The sequence below is a fragment of the Talpa europaea genome, assembly GCF_964194135.1.
Source record: "Talpa europaea genome assembly, chromosome: 6".
Taxonomy (NCBI): domain Eukaryota; kingdom Metazoa; phylum Chordata; class Mammalia; order Eulipotyphla; family Talpidae; genus Talpa; species Talpa europaea.
The window spans coordinates 98,563,928-98,586,887 of NC_140072.1; the positions used below are offsets into that span (position 1 = coordinate 98,563,928).

The window sequence follows — 22,960 nt, forward strand, 5'->3', positions numbered from 1 at the left end:
AAACATGTCCTTATAAAAAGAAGAAATTTAGAAAGAGACAGACCTTTATAAAGGGAAGATGATATGAACAGACACAGGGAGAAGACAGGCATCTACAAGCCAAGTAGCAAATCCTAGCGCCTTCCCTCAAAGCCCTTAGGAGGAACCAAACTTGCAGAGACTTTGATTTTGGGCTCCTACCCTCCCACACTATGAGACAATAAGTTTCCATTTTTTAGGTTACCCATCCTGTGGAACTTTGTCAAGGCAGTCCTAGCAAACCAGTACAAGACTATTTTAATTTGTTCCCCATGCCCTATCCCTGCTAAATCTGTTCCTACTCACCCTTCAAAACACAACATAATGTCACCAAGTTTGACATATCATTGATCTGGTTTAATTAAATGTCCTTCTCTTTAGTTTCCTTTATCATAATACCTATCACGCTGTGCTGTAATCTTTCATCTTCTTGTCTGACATCCACGCTAAACTACAAGCACTTGGTCTGGATCCTGCCTTACCACAGAGGCTTGAACTACTGTTTATTGAATGAATATAGAACCAGCAGGGTTTCTGGTGGATAAGTAAAAAGTGTACTTGAGCCGAGTAAGAAAAATTTAGTCTTAATATAGTACATGTTTAATGATAGAAAAATTATGTGAATATAATAATGACTTAGAAATTTCTGGGATTTAGAGCAAAAAAATAGTCAAATATTTTTTCCTGTTCTATTGTTTTTGAACAGAAACTTCCTGCTCTGCCTCATGATCACAGCTGGGTAAGCGACCGTTAGGTTTGTGACTTTGAACTCTTCCTAGTTAAGGTGCCATGTGGCTTCTCAGTTTCTATGGCCTTTTGAATGACACTTTATGGATATAATAACCTTTTTTTGTGAGGAAAAGCTAGAAACTGTATTCTAGTGAAGAAGAACAAAGTAGTTGTGTTTAAAAGGGAGGTATACTGACAGAATTTAGGTCCTGACTCAAGTCATCATATCTGCTTTAAATTTTTTACTCCTTTTACTTTCTTGAAAGGAAGATGTGAACCTTCCTTGTTGCCCCCCTTTTCAGTTTTTTTTTAAGGAATATTTGTGCTAAAGACTAGCCTTTTTGAACACAGAAAGGAAGGGGTCATTGGAAAACCACTCGAGGATATAGATTAGAAAAAGTCATAGGGTGAGTTTACCTGTTCAGTGTGGCAGATTTGGATACGTGCCAGGCTTTCTGAACACATCTGAAGCTCCACTGTTCTAATTGATAGTGTTGCTGCTGATACAATTCTGAAAGCCTTTCTTTCTGACAAGAACTTCTTATTTGCTGGAATATGGGTTTTTATGGTGACAGAAATGGGGGAATGAGTTAAGAAGTGCTTGAGAAAAATTATAGTAAAGGAATGGGCAACTATTCTACAGAAGCTTTATGGATTATTAGTCCAAAGAACTAGGCCTGAAATTTGTAGCCTGCTGGCCTGGCATGCTGCTGCTGTGGTTTTATGAGAACAATGGAATTTCCTACGCATTAGCTCATCACCCCAACTTCTCTGTCTTGCACAGACTGAACTACAAATCAATGTGAGAAAGAAAAAGCGTATGACAAATAAATAGACAGAATACTAGCAGTCTCACAAATTCTGAAATGTGTGATCACTACGCAATTTGTGCAGAGGGCTGAAGGGCACCCTGCTGTGTGTGCTGACTCTCCTGAGGCTTCCCTTGGAGGTCCAAATTCATTTTGAAATGTTTATCCCTATTTCCTGAACTGGCTTTATTTTCCCTCTTAGAAACAAGCTTCAAGTACAGATTAGGGATGCAAAGACTTAGAAAGAAAAGCATTTCTGGAATTATATGCTATCAGTCAGCAGCTGACAAGTAATTTAATAGGAAGCCATTAATGAGCAGTGGACACATCAGTGCTTCTAAAGTCATTGTCACCATTGCTTGTCTCTGATATTGACTACTTGGAATATTCTTGGAAAATATATTTAACTTTCCTCTATTTCAGATTCTTCTCACTAAAGAATAAGCTATGTTGATTATCTCTGAGGGGATTTTTTTTAAGCTTAATTAAACAAACGTTTAGATCATCCTTTAAAATGTGCTGGATAACTGTGCTTATATCAGCCTTTTTAAAATATATCCCAAGGGAAATCCTCAGACATAATCATAAATCACTCAGTAAGCAAGTGTGTATGGAGTGCGTACAGTATCTTCAGTATGGAGTTTGAGTTATTAGAATGAGTTCCAATGGGGACAGACTAGTATATTGTGGTGATGCTCTTTCCTGTGATTTCCCCCCTACTTTACAGTCCAGAAGCCGAGCTTATAAGGAGTCTGTAAAGGAGGAAGAAAATCGAAAATTGAAAAAGATGAAGGAGGAACAACGTCAGAAGGTATTCACAAAATCCTATTAGTCATTGCTAATTATTTGCTTGTGGTACTAGATACTTTTGAAGGGTTTCTGAACAGAAATATTTACATACATGAAAATTACATACATGAAAATCTCGAAAAAAAAAGTAACTCAGGCATTAAAAACAAATGATGAGATGTGAGTATGTTTTGTGAATATGGTGGTGTGGTGACTGCTTTCAAAATTCTCATGGCACTTGACCTCATGGGAGGGCTAGCGTGTCTGCTGCAGCAGGCAGCAATGGTTCTTGGAGGGAATAGACACTTGTGACCCTCTGCTCTACAAAACATAACCAATGTCACTGCCACTTCTTTTTCAAAGCAAATATAAATGAAATTATGAATAGTGTTTAGAGAATACTGCAACAAGCAAAGGTAGAAACACAATGTTATGAAACTGGCTTATATATGCACCAGAAGATACACATAAATTAAAACAAAGATATTCTGTATGTGTATGGCCAGTGAAGTATTCCAAACAATTTTTGAGAGATAGAAATCAATGAGATAAATACAGAGCCTCTGAAGAAAAATGCTTATGGGTGATCTTCATTAGAATATGAATTAGCTGATTTGGTAACTGAAAATATTCAGTGCTGTGAGTTGATGGTCATGCCTGTGTTTGATCCATAGCCTCAGTTAGGTCCTGAAGCTCTTCCTTGTGGAATGAGGACCTAATCAGTGAGTCATCCCAAGGTGCCATGTCATTCCACATCTTTTAAAGAAGCAAAATAAATCATTCTGCTCTAAGACGCCATTATCTTATCCATTATGTTTAGTTTCCAACTTTTCTACTTGTCTTCCTGATTGATAAAACCTGATGGTTCTTCCAGAATATCGAATCTATTCCTTAAATTGCACACTTAACTTAGAATCTACCTGCCATTTTGGTTTCTGTGATTTGGTTTTATTTGTGAGGTTTTTGGGGGTAGGTTTTTCACACAAGATAATTTGTTATAGCACTTGTGTGTAAGAATCATGTCATGAACTGGACTGTACACACTAGTTGTTGCTGTCATTAAAGTGCTCCCCTCCTCCCAGCAGCTTTTTGGTCCATCATGGCTTTATCCAGCATGCAGAGCAGATACCTGGGTCACTAAGCTGTTGTGTGCATAGTAGGTAATAATTAAATTGTTGAAAGAAATCATGTGAGTTGTAAAATTTAGTTATAGTGCTACTATAAGCAATGAAGAAAGCACAAAACATTTTTCACCCTTAGTCTTTTTCTTTTAAAGATATGTCCCATTGGCAAAGTTCTCATATTGAAATACATTATTAAATAAGTAATGCTGATATAAGATTCTAGTAATAGCAAGTGGAAGCTAAATCTGATATATGCTCATGTATTTTCACTTATGCCTGCCAAATGACATGAAAGTGTTAATCCATTTCTGTGAACTTTTAATATCAAGTTCTAAGTTACTTCAATACTGAGAAGAATATTATAAAGTTAGTGTAAATATTTCTCTTAAAATAATTTCTAGTGAATTGTTATAGTGTTTTAAAAAGCTTGGTGTACATATTTGGAATGTGAAAGCCATTAAAAGTAGAACATTTCACAAAGAGAATGTTCAACAGATTAGAAAATCAGATCTGGGATTTAATTTTCAGGTTGAGTAGTTATTTTAGATAGTGAAAATTAAGCTTTTTATTTCTTAATCACTTTATTTCTCCTGGTGTTAGATAAATATTGATCCATACATATTTTCTGGTTATTGATTGGTCATGTTTGACTATATAATCTTTTGCATTAACTATTTCCCTTTCCCTACTGTCATGTTCAGTAAAATGAATAATTTGACATATAGATACTTCTATCCTTAGGGATTTCATTCAGTAGAATACTTAATATTTACCCATCTATTCTATTTATCATTGTTTCTCTCCCTTTTTGTGCAATCTTTTGTTGGAAAATGTCTACTGAAGTTATTCCCTGATTGGTGGAGTTTGTCATTCCTTGTCACTTCAGTGATTTAGTTTAAGAAAAAAAAAAGAGGGTTATATTTATTGAAGAAGATACAGAAAAAGCACATGTAACATATCATTAACATCCACCCATGTGTTTGTTCATTCCATTCATTCAAAAAATGTTTACTGACTACCTCCTATGGAGAAATTCATAAGGAAGTGATCTGGGTTCAGTTGAAATGAGCAGCACTTTTATTTTGCTCTGTTATACTTCTGACTTCTACATTCTTCCATTATTCTGGTTACTTGGGGACAGTAAGTTCTTCCTAAGGTTAACTTCTCAACATTTTACAGATGATTCAGTTCCCTCTTCTAGAAATACTATTATAATTCCCTTTTCTTCTCCTCTACCTTCAATATGTATTCTTCTCATTGAGTGCTTTTGTCAGCATATGTGCTCACTCTTACCATTGTAAAATAAACAAACCAACTAACTGTTTCTGCTGTCCACAGAGAAATCACATATTTTCTGTGTCTACCAAATTTAAAAAAAAAATAAAGACAAAAGTTATCTTATAGTAATCACATTTTTATTACTCACTTCATCCCTGATTCATTGTGTTCTGGTTTATATTGACAAATATTATATCTAAAACTGCTTTCTAAAAATAAAATACCTTCTGAATAGTCAATTCATTGGCATTTCTGTAATTTCTATTTCACATCACTTTAAAACTTTGTTTTGGGGGGGGCGGAGCAACATGGCGGCGAGGAGACGCTGCGAGTAAGATCTCCCATTAAAAAAAGTTAATAGGGAGGAAAAGCGGCAGGTCCCAGTGAGAACTGGGACACGGAAGATAAACGGACGACTCCAGCAAACTGCCCAAAGAAGAAAGTTGCCATAAAAGAGGACGAGAAGGGAGGGAAGCGCAGAACCCTGCTCCCCTCCCCCGCCCACAGAGGCGGCACTCTCCGACCGGCAGAGAGGAGGGAAACAACAAACCAAAACGGCCAACAAGAACAAAGGACGCAGCAAGCGGGACTGTGAGTGGAAAGGAACTATTTCAGCCACCACAGCCCGTGAACGGGAGCTGTGGAGAACCCTGCAGGATCCGCCGCGGAGGTGAGCTCCAGGCGCCATTAAAGAGAGCTCCGCCCCCCAGGAGGAGACCAGCACCAGCACACAGCCCCGGCCACCCGGTAAGCTTGCATGGAAAGCGGCGCACTGAAAAAGCAGACGCGGATCTGGATCGGATAGCAGCTGCCCAGGTCCCCGCGCCTGCGACCTAGGCTTGCGGGGAGACCGCGGAGGCCCTCCCTGAATGAGCAGGAACCAGGCGCCCAGGCAGGGAACAGGATTCAAAAGGCGCCATTCCCGTGCCACTGATCTGGGCTACAGCCCGAGTCCTGGAACTGAGGGCTTTGGAACTGAGACCCGGGGCACGAAATTAGGGGCGTGGGTTCCCCATGACGGTGGGGCACAAGGCAGACACAGCACCCCAAAGCCGTTGAGGTGTACCCTACCATCCCCGCTCTGCTCCCTGTCCCACGGGGTGGAAAATCAGCTCCCCAAGGGCTCTAGGAGAGATCTCTGGCGCCACCTAGCGACTTGAAGCCAGCAGAGGCTCCTGAAGGAGCTAGTGGCCAGCTGGGGAGTTAGCCCACACCGGGCCCCTTCCGAACAAGTAGTCTGAGCCCACAGGGAGAGCGAGCACCCACACCCGGGGCAGACCAGGCACGCAGAAGAGTGTGCCTGAGACCAGACGCGCAGGGAGTGTGTCCCACATCACCATTTTAGAACAGGGACATTTCTTCAGTAAAGACTACCTGCAGAAGGCTTCCTCAGGAGCCAGAGGTGAGCGGGGGAAGTTCGCCCACGCCAGACCCCCTCTGGCCTGCAGTCCAAGCGCAGAGGGGGAGCAGGAACCTACCGCTGGGGCAGACCAGGCGCACAGGGGAGTGTGTCCCCACATCGGCATTTTAGAACAGGGACCTTTCTCCATACGTAGTGGGAGACTTCAACACACCACTATCAACAATGGATAGATCAACAAGACAAAAAATAAGTAAAGAAACCAAAGCTCTAAATAAGGACCTAGAGCAATTGGGCTTAACAGACATCTATAGAACACTAAACCCAAAAAAAACTGAGTACACATTTTTCTCAAGCGCACACGGATCATTCTCCAGGATCGATCACATACTGGGGCACAAGACAAACATCAACAGATACACCAAGATTGAAATCATATCAACCATCTTTTCTGACCATGAAGGCATCAAACTAGAAATAAACCATAAAAAGAAGGCAAGGAACTTTCCTACCTCATGGAGATTAAAAACCACACTACTGGAAGACCACTGGACTAATGAGGAGATCAAAGAAGAAATTAAAAAATTTTTTGAATTGAACGACAAGGAGGACACCAATATCCTAAATGTATGGGATGCAGCAAAAGCAGTAATAAGAGGAAAATATATAGCAATAGAAGCTCACATCAAGAAACAAGAAAGAACGCAAAGAAACAACCTAATCTCGAAGCTCAAAGATCTAGAAAAAGAACAACAAAAAAACCCCAAAACCAGTAGAAGAAAAGAAATAATAAAAACCAAAGCAGAAATAAATGAAATTGAAACTAAAAAAACAATCCAAAAGATCAATGAAACCAAGAGCTGGTTCTTTGAAAAAATCAATAAAATAGACAAACCCCTAGCCAGGCTCACAAAGGAAAAAAGGGAGAAAGCACAAATAAACAGGATCATCAATGAAAGAGGAGAAATCACAACGGACACAGCAGAAATCAAAAGAATAATCAGTAACTACTATGAACAGTTATATGGAAACAAGTTTAACAATCTAGAGGAGATGGACAAATTCCTACAACTCTACAATCACCCAAAGCTAGATAAAGAAGAAATAGAACACCTAAACAGACCAATTACAATTAGCGAAATTGAAATGGTAATCAAAAACCTCCCCAAAAACAAAAGCCCAGGACCTGATGGATTTACAAATGAATTCTACCAAACATTCAGAGACGAATTAGTGCCTATCCTTCACAAACTCTTTCAAAAAATTGAGAAGGAAGGGACAATACCAAACACGTTTTGTGAAGCCAACATTACACTAATACCAAAACCGAACAAGGACAACACAAAAAAAGAAAACTACAGGCCAATCTCCCTAATGAACACTGATGCAAAAATCCTCAATAAAACTTTAGCTATCAGAATCCAACAATGTATCCATAAGATAATTCACCACGACCAAGTAGGATTCATTCCAGGGACACAAGGATGGTTTAACATCCGAAAATCAATCAATGTTATCCAACACATCAACAAAAAGAAATATAAAAACCATATGATAATATCAATAGATGCCGAGAAAGCTTTCCACAAAGTGCAACACCCATTCATGATAAAAGCCCTTGAAATTCTTGGGATACAAGGAACATACCTCAACATCATAAAGGCCATCTATGACAAGCCAACAGCCAGTATCATTCTCAATGGTGAAAAGCTGAAAGCAATTCCATTAAGATCTGGAACAAGACAAGGATGTCCACTCTCACCACTGCTTTTCAATATAATACTGGAAGTCCTAGCCAGGGCAATAAGACAAGAGAAAGACATCCAAGGACTCCAAATAAGAAAAGAAGAAGTCAAACTATCACTATTTGCAGACGATATGATATTATACATAGACAACCCCAAAAACTCCACAGAAAAGTTAATTCAACTCATCAATCAGTTCAGTAAAGTGGCAGGATACAAAATCAACACGCAAAAGTCAGTAGCCTTCCTATACACAAACAATAAATCTGAAGAAGAAGAAATCAAAAAAACCATCCCTTTTGTTATTGAAACAAAAAAAATCAAATATTTGGGAATAAATCTAACAAAAGAGGTAAAGGACCTATACAAAGAAAACTATAAAACACTGTTAAAAGAAATAGAAGAAGACACAAAGAAATGGAGAGACATCCCCTGCTCATGGATTGGAAGAACAAACATTATTAAAATGGCCATCCTTCCAAAAGCAATATACAGATTCAATGCTACTCCAATCAAAATTTCAATGTCATTCTTCAAAGAAATAGAACAATTATTGATGAAATTCATATGGAATCACAAAAAACCCTGAATTGCCAAAGCTCTCCTGAAAAAAAAAAAAGAAGGGAATGGAGGCATCACATTCCCAGACTTCAAACTATACTACAAAGCCATAATCATCAAAACTGCATGGTATTGGAACAAGAACAGACATACAGACCAATGGAATCGAATAGAAAATCCAGAAATAAACCCACAGATTTATGGTCAACTAATCTTTGACAAAGGAGCAAAGAATATGCATTGGAGCAAAGAAAGTTTGTTCAATAAATGGTGCTGGGAAAACTGGGTCGCTACATGCAAAAGAATGAAGCTTGACCACTACCTCACACCATACACAAAAATCAACTCAAAATGGATTAAAGAACTAGACATAAGACCTGAAGCCATAAAATACATAGAAGGAAATATAGGCGAAACACTACGTGATTTGCACATCAAAGACATCTTTACAGACACATCACCCAAAGCAGTGATAGTGAAGGCAAAGATAAACAGCTGGGACTACATCAAATTAAAGAGCTTTTGCACAGCAAAAGAGACAATAACAAAAACAAAGAGAAACCCCACCAACTGGGAGAACATTTTTGCACCCAACACTAATGATAAAGGACTGATCACAAAAATCTGCAAAGAGCTGATGAGACTCAACAACAACAAAGAAAATAATCCAGTCAAAAAATGGGCAGAAGAGCTAAAAAGAAACTTCTCTGAAGAGGAAATGCAAATGGCCAACAGACATATGAAAAAATGTTCAACATCACTTGTCATCAGGGAAATGCAAATCAAAACTACCATGAGATACCATCTTACACCAGTGAGAATGGCACATATTAAAAAAACTAGCAACAACAAATGTTGGCGAGGGTGTGGAGAAAAAGGAACTCTTCTGCACTTTTGGTGGGAGTGCAAACTGGTCCAACCACTGTGGAAAGCTGTGTGGAGATTTCTGGACCTACTAAACATAGAGCTTCCATATGATCCAGCAATTCCACTCCTAGGTATTTACCCAAAGGACACAGAAACATCAATTCCAAAGAACACCTGCACCCCTATGTTTATAGCAGCACTGTTTACAATAGCTAAGCTTTGGAAACAACCCAAATGCCCAAAAATAGATGACTGGATCAAGAAGATGTGGTACATATATACCATGGAATATTACTCAGCATTCAAAAAAGATAAACACATGCAATTTGCAGCAACATGGATGGCGCTGGAAGGGATCATGCTTAGCGAAATAAGCCAAAAAGAAAAAGAACAATACTGGATGGTCTCACTCATAGCAGGAATCTAGAAAACTTAAATAAGGGACCAGGAAAATGAATAACTATAAGAAAGTGAAAATCAAAATCAACAAAAAACTATGAACCAGAGACACTTTTAGGGGGGCGGGGGCGGGAGGGGAGGGATTGGGGTCAGAATGGGGGGGCTGCAATTGTATGGGGAATATAACAAAATTTATAAAAAAAAATAAAACTTTGTTTTGGGGCCTTTCTTTTTTTTTAAAAAATTGTATTATTCTGGTTGATCTATCTCAGTAAAATCTACCCGAGTATCTATCTATCAGTCAGTCTATCTATCTACCTATCTGTCATCTATCTATCCATCCCATCAACAACCACATATTGAGCTCAAGCTGAGTCTTGTGTTAAGATGCAGGAACTTCAATTAAGAATAGAAAACATGGTTTCTGCCCCATGAAGCTTACTTTTTGATGGAGGAGACAGATGATTAAAAGAAACAAAGACACACTACTTTTTATTTTATTTATAGTGGTTAATCACAGTAATTAGTGCTGCAAGGAAAATAAACTGTTTTGATAATTTCAGGATGACATAGCAAATATTGATTGCCCGTCTTTCTCTTAAAACCCTGATTTTTATTTCAGTTATTTGTTCTACTCTTAGCATGCATGAACTATGTTTCAGAGAAGATAACACCCAAGATCTTTGGGGGTCCAATCCCACAGGGTCTCACTGTTCACAGGAGTTGTGTTTTCCCACTTGTGATTGGTGCAGACACAGGTATAGGAATAGTTCCAACCAGAAAACTTATGAGAATTCTGAATTTCTGAGTGGATTTTTGATATATTAATTTTCCCACTTGATTTTCAGCTTAATTTCTTTTCTTTCTTTTTTTTTTTTTTGCCTAATTCTAGTATTTTTCTCTGCCAGCTTTTTTGGGGTTAGAATTTATATGCCAGTTTCTTTTTTAAAAATCACTTAATTTTAACTTCTTTGTGTCACTTGGTTTAAAATAGATTTCTAATGAAGAAATGGCTGATTTTTCTTTCATCCAGATTCTTAGTCTCTTTTATGAGGTAAATTTAATATATTCTCATTTATCATGATAAGTAGAGACTTTACATATATTCTTACCACACAATTTATTTTTTATTAACTGTTTTATGTTTTCTATTATTTCTGTTATTTCTGTTCACTCTAAATATTCTTTGTATCATTTATTTTTCGTCCTCACATCATAAGAAGTTCTAGTGTTTTTGTATTTAATCTTATAGTCTTTGGTCGGGCCAATTAATCTCAAAATATGTCGCTCTTCAGTTTGGGGAAATTCTTATTTTCCTTTTACCTTTTTACCCCTATATTGCCTTTGCTCTCCATTTCTGGAATATTCGTCAAACCACATTAGAAATTCTAGATCTGTTCTCTATGCCTCTTAATTGTTTTTAGAGTTATTATCTCACAGATCATTTTCATTGCATTCTGGGAGAAACCTGCATCTATATCATCTGTTCACTAAATTATTTCATTAAGTTTCCATTCTGCTTGCTTGGTACATGTGTGGAATTTGTTTCCTTACTAAGATTACTGACTTACTTTCTCATGGCCGTGTTGTGCTTAGTAAGTGTAATAGTCTTTCTGATCTCTTCATAAATGGTAATTATACAAACACTGAAATTTTCTTTTTACTACTTTAATTTTACTTTTTTCTTTTCCACTTTGTTTTATCTCCCATGTTTTTTTTTTTTTCCCTCAAATATTTGATGATTTTGGTTATCTCTTCATGTTTCTTCGGGCATGCTGCAAAGAGTATCATGCAGGAGCTTACCTTCTGGGTTGTTCTCCCACAGTTGGTAAGCACCTGGGACATTGTCCTGTTTCTCTGAGCTACACACCCCTCTCCCAGTCAGTGTTTACCCAGTGAGCTATCACAGTGCTGTCTGCTGTGTAGTGAAGGGGTGGGTTAGAAAGGGGAAAGAGCCTGTTTCCAAGCTGCCTCAATACAGTTTTCCAAATGGTCATCTCCATGACTGCCTCAGTATCCCCTTCTGGAGCTTCTTCAGAAGCAGACCTGACTCAGCTCCTGACCATTATGGATACTGTATCCTGTCTCCTTTCTGTTTCTGAAATTTAAAATATTTTTCTGATAGGCTAGGAGCACATAGTGATTTTTGCATGGTTATTGATTTTATATAGTCATTTAGAAAGTACAAATGAAACAATAAAAAAATACTTAAATTATTGGGTGTCAGAAAATTATTCTAGAATACATTAAAAAATCATGGTGAAGGCACTTTATGGGGAATGCATGCAAAATTATAGTCTGAGACATTGTGCTCAGCAGAAAAAAGAACATAATTTTTAAGTCCAAACAGTACTAAAAAAAGAAATGAATTAATCCAAGAATTTAGAACAAGAACAATAAATGATACTGAAGGAAGTAATTAAGATAATAACAGAATTTAATAACGAAACTTCAAGAAATAACTGTTATAAAAATCCAACAGCTTGTTCTTTGATAAGGTCAACAAAATGAAGCAATCTCTGCCAAGTCTAACAAAGACGAGATTAATAAAAATACAATTATACAACATTAAAAATGAGGGTCTGAATTATAGAAAGATAGTTTATATTACTATAGATAAATCTATGCTATAAATTGAATATGTGGATTAAGTGTATGATTTTATAGGAAAATATATCAATAGATCTCTAAAATAACTCAAAGAAGTAAATTACAAACAGACAAATGGAAATAAAAGTGATTTCTAAACTTTTCTGAGAATTCCTTCCCTCTAACAAGCTAAAATTGGACCATTCTACAGGCAAGTACACTGGAATTTAAGGAACAGATTTTTTTTCCCCGACACTTTTCAAATTGTTTGAGAGTAGGGAAAAAAATGAAATAATTTAGAATTTATGTTATTTTTATCATCTACCTGATGGTACAACCTGATAAAGGAAACATGTGCACACACATACACACTCACACAAACTTATAGATCTGAAGGAAAAATTCTAGTTAATAGAATATTGTAAATAGTTTGCCAAGGCCAAGAAAGGTTTATTTTAGGAATACAAAAATGACTAGCTATATATTATAACTTTTAAAAAATCTTATGACAATAGGATATATCTTGAGAGAGAAGGCATTTGACCAGTTCAGTTGCAAAGCAGACACTGATAGCTTTTAACTTCTACTCTCAATTAAAAAAAATGAAGTATAAATATGTCTTTCCCTTTAACATACATAGTGTTCAAGCCTATTAATAACTAGCATCATCAGTGGTGAAATACAGGAACAGTGAATGACATAAGGTTATCTGCAACCAGTACTGTTCTGGAAATTCTAACCTAATGCGTATCAAAGTTATTTTAATTTTAGTTTAAAAACAGAAAATGCTATAGGATGGAACAAGACTTGGAATTATTTTAGTCAACTTGCTAAGACAAAAGAAAATAGCTTTTCTGATTATTGGAAATAAGTTATTTATGGATGAGATCAATTTGCTGTAGAAATCAAAAGAATCAACTGAAAAATGAGTAGAAAAAGTTGAATTAAATGAGACTTAGTTATCTGATAAAACATGCATGTAAAAATCAGCTTTCTCAAATATTAGCAAACCTTAATTAGAAAATTTAACAGAGTAAAAAGACAGCAGAAAACACCACATAAAAATCATTAAGTCTCTAAAAACACTAAAAGCCATCCCCCAAATCTCCAGCACTTTCCTATGATTCTTAAATGTCATTCTGAATAATGATGATGAATGATGCTGAATTTTCCTGAGTAGAAAATTCAGTATTATAATAAATACAGTTTTATCCAAGTTAATTGTAAGTTTAATGCAATTACAATAAAAGTTTCAGTGGAATTTGAGGTAGTTTGAAAAATGACTCCATGTTTCAACTGAGAAAAGTCACAAAACTAAACCAAAAACTTAATAAATATATCATTTGTTTGCTGTGATATGGAGAACTTGATGCTGTTAGCTATTAAAAATTGCCACAAACTATGGTTTATGTCTAAAAGGTATACATATTTTCTGAGAAAACACACACAATATATGTACAAAATTGTTTATTTCAAAAGTCCTAATAGAAAGTTGGAGACAATTTTCTCAGCAATAGAGGATTCAAAGACTTTGAACTTTGGAATACTGTATAGCAATTATGGTCATACTTTGGTGACATGTATAGGCTCAGCTATATGAAGGTGAAAAAATAAAGATTATAAAATTGAATCAGGGTGAGTTTTGAAAACTATTTCCTGCACTTTGTGCCAATTACGTCATCTCTCTTCGTCTCATCTGTTGTTATGTGTCCAATAGTGACATTATTTACATCATGACACTGTTCCTAGGATTACATGATAGAAAGCACATGGAGGGCTTATCCTATTGCCTGGAATGTGGTAAAAGGAAGCTGTAATTTATGTGTATAAATCAAGAAATGAAGAAAATATTCTGGTATGTTTAAGGATGGAGAATTTTATATGTGGTTATTATGCTTTTCCCTACATTTTTTCCTGGGCTTTCTACATTTTTCACAATGAATAATCTTTTTTTTTAAAGATTTATTTATTTATGCATAATACAAGGGCTGGGGTATAGGCAGGAGATGTAGGGGGGTGAGTGGATTCACCAGAGACAAAGTGGGCAACAGAACAGGCAGATTGAGTGAAATACACTGCTGAGGGGAGCGGAGGGTGAGTCAGGAGAGGTCTACTGTGCCATGTGGGTCGCTCCCTGGCCAACCGGGGATTGAACTCATGATGCAGAGGCTGCGGATTGCTTCATAGTGCGGTGCTTAACCCCTTGCACCACCAGGGAGACCCCACAATAAATAATCTTTATGAGAAAAAAATTAAGTTACAAGAAAGTTGACAAAAAGTATTCCTAGTGGGAGATATTGAACTGTGCGATTCAACAATTAGCATAGTTATTGTAGATTATTTTGGAGTCTGTTTTTCTTTGGTTGGTCTTCTCTTAATTTTTTGAAGTAGTTTCCATATTTCCTCTTAGCCAAGACCATCTTTGTTCTTTTGGGCAATGACGTTACTGTGGGGGAGCCAGTGGACCAGGGCTTCATTGATCTGTCTCCAGTCCCCCAAAAGCTCTTCTCCAGTAATGAAAATTATTCAGAGGAAGGTGTTTTTTAACTTCCACTGCATCCACTCTTCTGCTCCTGCTAGCCTCCTCCTCTTGTGGAGTTGAAAGGGCATCTTCTCCTGGGAGAAGCTCCCAGGGCATTGGCACTTGAATGTTTACATAAATCAGTTAAGCTAAACCATGTCAGAACATGCCTCACTGGAATCAGACATGATTTTTAAATGACCCTATCCTAGTCTTCAATTACTGCACTATCGCCTTGCTGTAGAATACGTCTTTCACTCAAACCTCATTGGGTTTCTCAAGTGCCTGGCCTTGCACACACCTCTCTGTGGGAGACTGCACCCTTTTGTAAACTGGAACACAGAGAAGTGATTTCTACAACCTGCAGCAGGATATGATGACCCTTTTATTTCTCACCATTAACTTGGGTGCCGAGCAATGATACCTGGTACCCACAGGCAGCTCCCTGCCAAAGAGCCCTGCCCCTGGCTGTGCAGACACAGGTCGTGACACCATCTACAGTATTGTCCTTGGCTGGTGTTTACAGGAAGTTCTGTTCTTGGCATCTCCAAGACAGTATTTTGTTTATCATATTACTTAAGGATCTCTCTGTGCCCAGCTCTTCTGAATGCAGGAAATGGTATTAGAATCATGAGAAGACACACTCTCTCCTCTGGGAGCCTTCATGGATGCACTTAAAATGTCAGATAACTCCCAGGAACATTAGCTCCTTGTTTGCATTCCTTCCTTCCTATTCCCGTTTTATTTTGCTGGAAGTTGGGTTCAGCAATGCACTTCTTTCTGCTTTGTTTCTGTGTGTCTGGGTTTTTCTCTCACATTATACTGTGAGTTCTTTGCATCTGTACATTCAGCATGAATCCAGGTGTCTGGAAAATGGTTGATGCTTAATAACTGTGTGTTAAATGGGAAAGGATCTGACAGTCTCGGATGCTGCACATCATGTCTCTCCTGCTTAGAGCATTTTGATATTCTTAATGTCCAATGCTCAGTTCTTGGAACAAGAACAACTTATTTTGTATTTGTTCAGCTAGGTATTGCACATCTTCCAGTGTGAGAGCCCAGTAAATGAACCAAGAATATGCTTATAAGGCATGCAGATGCATCCGCAATGACTGTCAGTTCAGCAGAACAAATTAATTAGGTGAAATTATCCTTCGTGGAACCAAAGGAAAAGCAGCCTCTCCCTTGTAAATATGCTTTGCTGGTCATAGAACAATAATCCTGACCACAACGATGCCAGACTGCCCCTTCCACCATCTGGAGCAATACTCTCACATGGTGATGCCTCATCAGCTCCCCAACACCATTTCCCTTCTGCTTTGCTTTCTCGCCTGTCTCCTGCTCTTGCTTCTGTGATAGGATGATGTGTGCTACTCTCTTCCCATCTTTTCCTCCTCCCTAACTGTTCTTGACTTCATAATATCTTGCATTTTTACTCCTTTGTGCATTAAAAACTATATATTCTTTGGGATTTTTAAATGAAAGAAATAAATGTTATCCCACACAGATCCACTTCTGTCAATGACATAAAAATATATATATATACATGGTTCAAAAGCTAAAATTAGAGCTATGCGTGATTGTCAAGTTTCCTTCTCCTGCCCATTCATCCTCGATGTTACTCTTCCTAATGATAATTACATTAAAGCAGTTTAATGTATGCTTTTCCATAGACCTGTTTTAAAAGGGATATATAAAACCTATACAAGTTCAAATGCTTGTATACATTTTTCTTTTTCATTTCTATTTAGGTGGAATAGCCCCAGGAAGAGAACTCTGAACCTATCTTTTAACATTTAATGCATTTTAGAGATTTCAGCATAGAATCTCCCCCCTCTACCTTATTCTTTTTCACTGCTGCATAGCACTCCATTGTGTGGATGAACTACCTTAATGTGCCAGTTCCTTATTGAAGGACATTAAGATTTTTTTCTTAGACTTTTACTGTTTTAGTACTACAAATGTGGCTATCCTATCCTTATACAGTATCTTTGAACATTCTGCAAAGGATGTGTACATTTTCCTTTTTGATATCTGGAACTTCCTCACTCCAACTTTATAAGTAAATTTACCCTAACCTCCTTTGAAAACTTGGTGGTTCTATCTTTTAGGTTCAAATCTTATACCTCTATAAAATTTACTTTGCCATTAAAAATAAAGGGTCTAGGGGACTCCCTGGGGGCACAAGGGGTTAAGTCGCAGCACTGTGTAGCTATCTGCAGCCACTGCAGCACAAGTTTGATCCCCGGCCAGGGAGGTGGCCCAAATGGCACAGCAGACCTCTCCTGTCTCACCTGCTGCTCCCCTCAGCAGTGTATTTCACTCAGTCTGCCTGTTCTGTTCCCCGCTCTGTCTCAGGTGAATCCTCTCACACCTCTCCCCAACCTGCAACTCTGGCCCCCAGTTCTTATATGCATAAATAAATAAATCTTTTGAAAAAAAATAAAGGGTCTAGTTTGAATCTTTCTCACTATAGTTGGCATGTCCATCATCATTCATTAAATTATATACCCCATGTGGGTTTATGTACATTTCAATGGATTAGGTCTTTCTTGGGCTCAAATTGTTTTAATTACTGTAATTTCATCATCTTTTACTATTTGATGAAGCTGGCTCTCATCTCTCTTTCTTTAGAATGTTTTCATGGCTATGAGAACATTTCCAGATAAATTTCAGGATTATTTTGTCAAGGCTGAAAGATTACCTTGAAGTGATTTTAAAGAAATCAGTTATAATATCCATGTTGATACATAATATACATGTCTTACAGTTTTTTTTAATCTTTATCTCATATCCAAAGTGATCAGAATTTAATTTTCCAGACTTCAGGTGATTAAATCTAGAATGAACTGAATACCAAAAGTTGCTTCTTGGAAAAATGGGTTAATGTATTTGAAAAGGACAGGTGTCCTTTAATAAAAATTATTTATGTTTGAACTCAGGTTGGATATGGTCTGCTAGAACTTTTGAGTGTAAATGGGTCATATATTTCTGGACATGGTTGTTTATGCTTAAGTATGATTAGCTGCTGATGAATTAACCTTAATCTTTACTGGCTATTTTGGATGCATCTTGCAGAAGCTTAGAAAAAAATCTCAGCTCCAGTCTTTATTTTGCCACCAGTGAGCATTTAACTCTTGACAAATTACTTCAACGGAATCTCTGATCCTCTTTCTTCATCTGTAAGACAAGCATACTGATGCTCATTCAGTCATCAAATAATATTTATTTACCTGCCTACCTCTGAGAATTATTGCAAGAAGCAAGTAGTAGAATTCTGGTAAAATTTTTCGTTGAAATATTAAAGTCTTCTGGTTAAACATTGGACTTTCAAAATATTTTATTTGCTTAGCCCTAATCCCTCTTTTCCCAAAGCCCACAATAAAGGATTTTTTTTTTAAGGCATCATTCCATAAGAACCAAAGAACAGGCCAGGAACTCCAGCAAAAAAAAAAAAAAAAAAAAAAAAGGTATCAGCAACATCTTGGAAGCTAAAATGTAGAGCAGGGAAAGCCAGCACTTATTTCCAAGAAGTAGTAAGAAGCAAGTTGAAGCAATATTTCTTTTTAATTGAAGTAAGATTGCATAGTAACAATATATGAGTTTCAGGTGTACATCATTGAGAATCAACATAGATATATATTCTACACTGAGTTCACAGTGAAACATCCAAGTCTGTCATTTTCCATATTATCCCTCTTGTCCTGATCTACCTGCCCCTCCTCCTTCCTTGGTGTTAACCACTGAGTGAACCCGTAGTCTAAAAGTTTATTTTTGCTTTAGTTTATCTGTTTGTTTTCTCTGTGTACCACATATGAGTGATTCAAACAGTGTCTTCCTCTGTCTGGCTTACTTTACTATGCATACTTCCCTCTAGGTCTGTCCATGTTGTTGCATGGCAGGATTTCATCCTTTTCATGCGGCTGTATGATAATCTTTTTACACCCTCTCCAAACACATCTTGTTTCTTGTCTTTTGTATAATAGTTATTCTCACAGGTATGAGGTAATGTCTCATTGTGGTTTTGATACACAGTTCTCTAATAATAAATATGATGAGCATTTTTTCATTTGTCTTTTGGCCAGCTGTCTTTTTTGGATAAGTGTCTACTTAGATCTTCTGCTCATTTTTTCAGATTTTTTTTGTTATTGAATTTTATCTATATTTTGTATATTAACCCCTTCTTGGACATGTGATGTGCAAATATCGTCTCCCATTCATTAGGATGTCTTTTTATTTTAATGTAAGTTTTTTTCACCATGCAAAAACTTTTTAGTTTGCTGTAATCCCATTTGTTTGCTTTTCCTTTCCTTGCCATTGAAATCAAGAACACACACACACACATTTCTAAGATGGATATCAAGAAGTTGATATCCTTTTTCTTCTGTGTATTTTATGGTTTCTGATCTTACATGCAAATCTTAATCCATTTTGAATTAATTTTGTACCATTTATTGAAAAGATTTTCCTTGCTCCACTGTAAGCTCTTAATTCTTTTGTTGTGAATTAGTTGTGTGTGGTTTAATTTCTGTGCATTCAATTCTGTTCTACTGACCCATGTGTCTGTTTTTATTCCAATAACTTTCTGTTTGGATTACTATCACTTTGTGGTATAGTTTGAAGTGAGGGAGTGTGATGCCCACATTTGTGGTTGTTTTTTTTTTTTTTTCCTACAAGAGCATTTGGGGCCTTTTGTAGTTCCAAATAAATTTCATGAATTTTTGTTCTAAGATCAATATTGCACTGAATCTGCATATTGCTTTAAGTAATATAGTCATTTTAATGATGCTAATTCCTTCAATCCATGAGCACAGAATACCCTTTCACTTCTCTATGCTTTATTCCATTTCTTTCAACAATGTCTTACAGTTTTCAGTGTGCAACTCTTTCACTTCTTTGGTCAAATGTATACTAAGATAATTTAATTCATTTTGCTTTCATAGTAAATAGGATTGTTTTCCCAATTTTAAGCTAGTTAATTATTTGGGAATAGAAATGCAACCAATTTTTGTGTATTAACTTTGTAGCCTGCCACTTCACTGTTCACTAATTATTTATTGAATATAATAACCTTTTTTTCTGGAGCCTTTGGGATTGTCTATGTATTTTATAATGTTACCTGCAAGTAGTTATAGTTGTATTTCTCCCCTTCCAACTTGGATAACTTTTACATCTTTTTCTTATCCAATTGCTTTAGCTAGGACTTTCAGCAATATACTGAATAGTACTGGTGAAAGTGAACCTTCTTGTCTTGTTTTTAATCTTAAAGAAACAGCTTTTAGTTTTTTTCCCATTGAGTATGATGTTGACTATGGATCCATTGTATATGTGCTTTATTGTGTAGATAAGTGTTTTTTCTATATCCTTTTAAAAAAATCATTAAATGGCGTTAAATATTTTCAAATGTTTTTATGTATCTATTGAGATGATTATGACTTTTTGTTTTCCCCTTTATTGTTGTGGTCAGTCATCTTTATTAATTCGTATTTGTTGAAACACACTTGCATCCCTGGAATAAATCCCTCTTGATCATGGGGTGTGATTATTTTAATGTACTGTTGATTTTGGGTCCCTAGTATTTTGTTGAGGATTTTTTTTAATCTATGTGCATCAGAGATATTGGCCTGTAGTTTTATTCTGGTATCTGGTTTCAGAATCAGGGTTATGTTCACTTCACAAAAAGTGTTTAAAAAAAATTTAAAAAGGAGAGAAACTTTCTAAAGTTTGAGATGGGTAAATATTAGAAGTCATTAATCAATAATAGTGAACATTTACTATCTAGGATGGAGAATGTTTTACTAATAGAATTGTACAACAGAATTCAGTCCAATATTTACTTGGAAGTGGCTATGAATTTGTTGGGAAAGGAAAGCTAGAGAAATACCAAGAAATGGCATTGTGTGACATCCCTTAACAAGCAAATTGATTTGTTTTCTTTGTGAGATTCAGGTGAGTTTGACTTACATTCTGATTTTTTTCTGTGTATGTTGTACCTATTCTAATATCTTAGTCATGCCCATTGCCCTTTTAATTTCACAATTTTACACTCACAATACTATTGGTTGACTAAGGCAGAATTACTTTTGTCACACATAGTTAAGTAAAAAGATAATTTCACGTGGAAATGGTATTTAAGTAAAAGGTTCAAAAAATGAATTATTGCACCAGCTAGTTAAATATGTAATTGATTCGCTTGTCTTTTGTATAGTCATGTTAATTAAAAACCATATTTTAAAACTTTTATTCTTCCTAGGGTGAATTACCGGAATTTAAGCGACAACAAGAAGAGGAAAAGAGAATCAGAACTCACCAGTCAGAACATAGGAGGTATATATGGCCAATAAAATCAGCATCATTGGTTAAATCAATTACCTATAAAGTTTTTGTAATGTCTTATGAAAATAATATAGTAACATTAAATACAGTTTTAGAATCTATATTACCTTTTTAATTTTTATATTATGGGGTTTGTTGTGTGTGAGGATGTCAACTGCTACACACACGTACACACACACACAAACATACACTATCCAAATCACACTAAAAAACTGACTCATGCTTTCAAGCTATGTGTTTATTTACATTATATTTCATTTATTTTCCCTGGGATAAAGGTTTCAGTCCTTTATCATTTGTATACTACTTTAGGATAATTGAATTAATACAAGATGGTGAGATATTCATATTTGAATATAAAAGATCAGGCAAAACTAACATTAGAGTTGTTTTATACTGACTAATATGTTAATTTGTAATTTTTAATAGGGTAAGCATACTCTATCTTATTACTAATATCAGATCTTAAGAGTACCCAGTAAAACACCATGTTAACATTTGAACAGTAAACATGCTGTTAGTATATTATGATATTTCTGAGGGGGCACTTGAATTATTTGCCGTGTTTCAGGAGAAGTATTTAATGTAAAGATTTGTGATTTAAAGGAACAATTTTTCTTTTGAAATTGATTGACTTTTCTTATGTGTTTAACCCTCCTTGTATCATTGGAGTGTATTTTAAGATTCTGGTAGTATCATTTTATAAATGAGAGACTTTTAAAAATGTTAATGGAAGTTTCCAGTTCTATTGAAGCCATAACTATAGATGGATGCTCATATTCTTTGGACAGTATTATTCTGCTCTCACATACCAGTCAAAATAGTTTAAAATACCAAATGTGAATTTATGTGTTCTCTTCTGATTATAAGGGAACATCAACTCTGATACACTGGTGAGGCTATTTTGTTGGCTCAGGGGAGACCATTACTGCTTTTACTAAGTAGGGCATATTTTAGTTTCATTCTTTTTATTGGTCTTTTTTTCATTCTCTCAAAAAATTCTATTTAAAAGAACCTGATGTTGTATTTATTTAACACTGGTTTTTAATGGTAGCCAGTTATTTTTAATGGTAGCCAGTTATTTTTCTGGAATTCTGAGTGTTAATTGGATCAGGCTTAAATCATCTTGAAGATAGTTATATGTCATATTAATAGGCCTCAGTGATATCTCATAAAAATGACTATCTACAATAGTCACCCAATGAAAAAAAATATTTAGAGTTGGAAAAGATTATTTTTTTGGTTATACAAATCTTGGCCCTCATTCTTTATTTCTATCCCCTGCTGAACACCTAAATATTGGTGGAATTTTTTTTCCTAGATCTTATTTACTCTTCCTATTAATTCCAGTTAAATATAATCTATATTTAGTCCATGAAGAAATATCTCTGAATAATAAACTCAGTAATCAATTTTGAAATAACTGATCGAGACTTTACACATACATTTTACATTCTCATCAGTTTTTGAAGAGCGTTTATGTTTGTATTAGAGTTTACAGTGCAACTCTCCCATGTTTTCTTATGAAAATACTCAGTAGCCTCTAATGAATAATATCGCTATGTCTGTTTCTGCCAAGGGCTACAACACAAGTGATGAATTATGTATGTAGAGAATATAAGTTAGGTTTTCTCCAGGGACATAATTTTATTGGTATTAAAAGACAGGCTGTTTTCTATTGTTTAGAAATTCACATGGCAGAATTCAACCCTGAGTTTTATAATAGAAAACTTATAGGGGTCCATACAAGCTTTCCAATGAATCCTGTACTGATTGAGCTTGAGTAGACCTGTACCCAACACAATGTGACATTTTTGTAAGAGAAGAAAGTGGAA

At 36.0% G+C, this 22,960-nt stretch overlaps 1 protein-coding gene across 1 annotated transcript in view; it reads left to right on the forward strand.

The window, feature by feature from the left end:
• EPSTI1 (epithelial stromal interaction 1) overlaps positions 1-22,960 on the forward strand; it is a gene marked incomplete at both ends in the record, with an annotated part of 86,845 nt that overhangs the window by 55,942 nt on the left and 7,943 nt on the right. Inside the window, 2 exon segments of the mRNA XM_084234892.1 lie at positions 2,284-2,367; positions 21,043-21,116. Of these exon segments, the coding sequence (XP_084091018.1) occupies positions 2,284-2,367; positions 21,043-21,116 (158 nt within the window).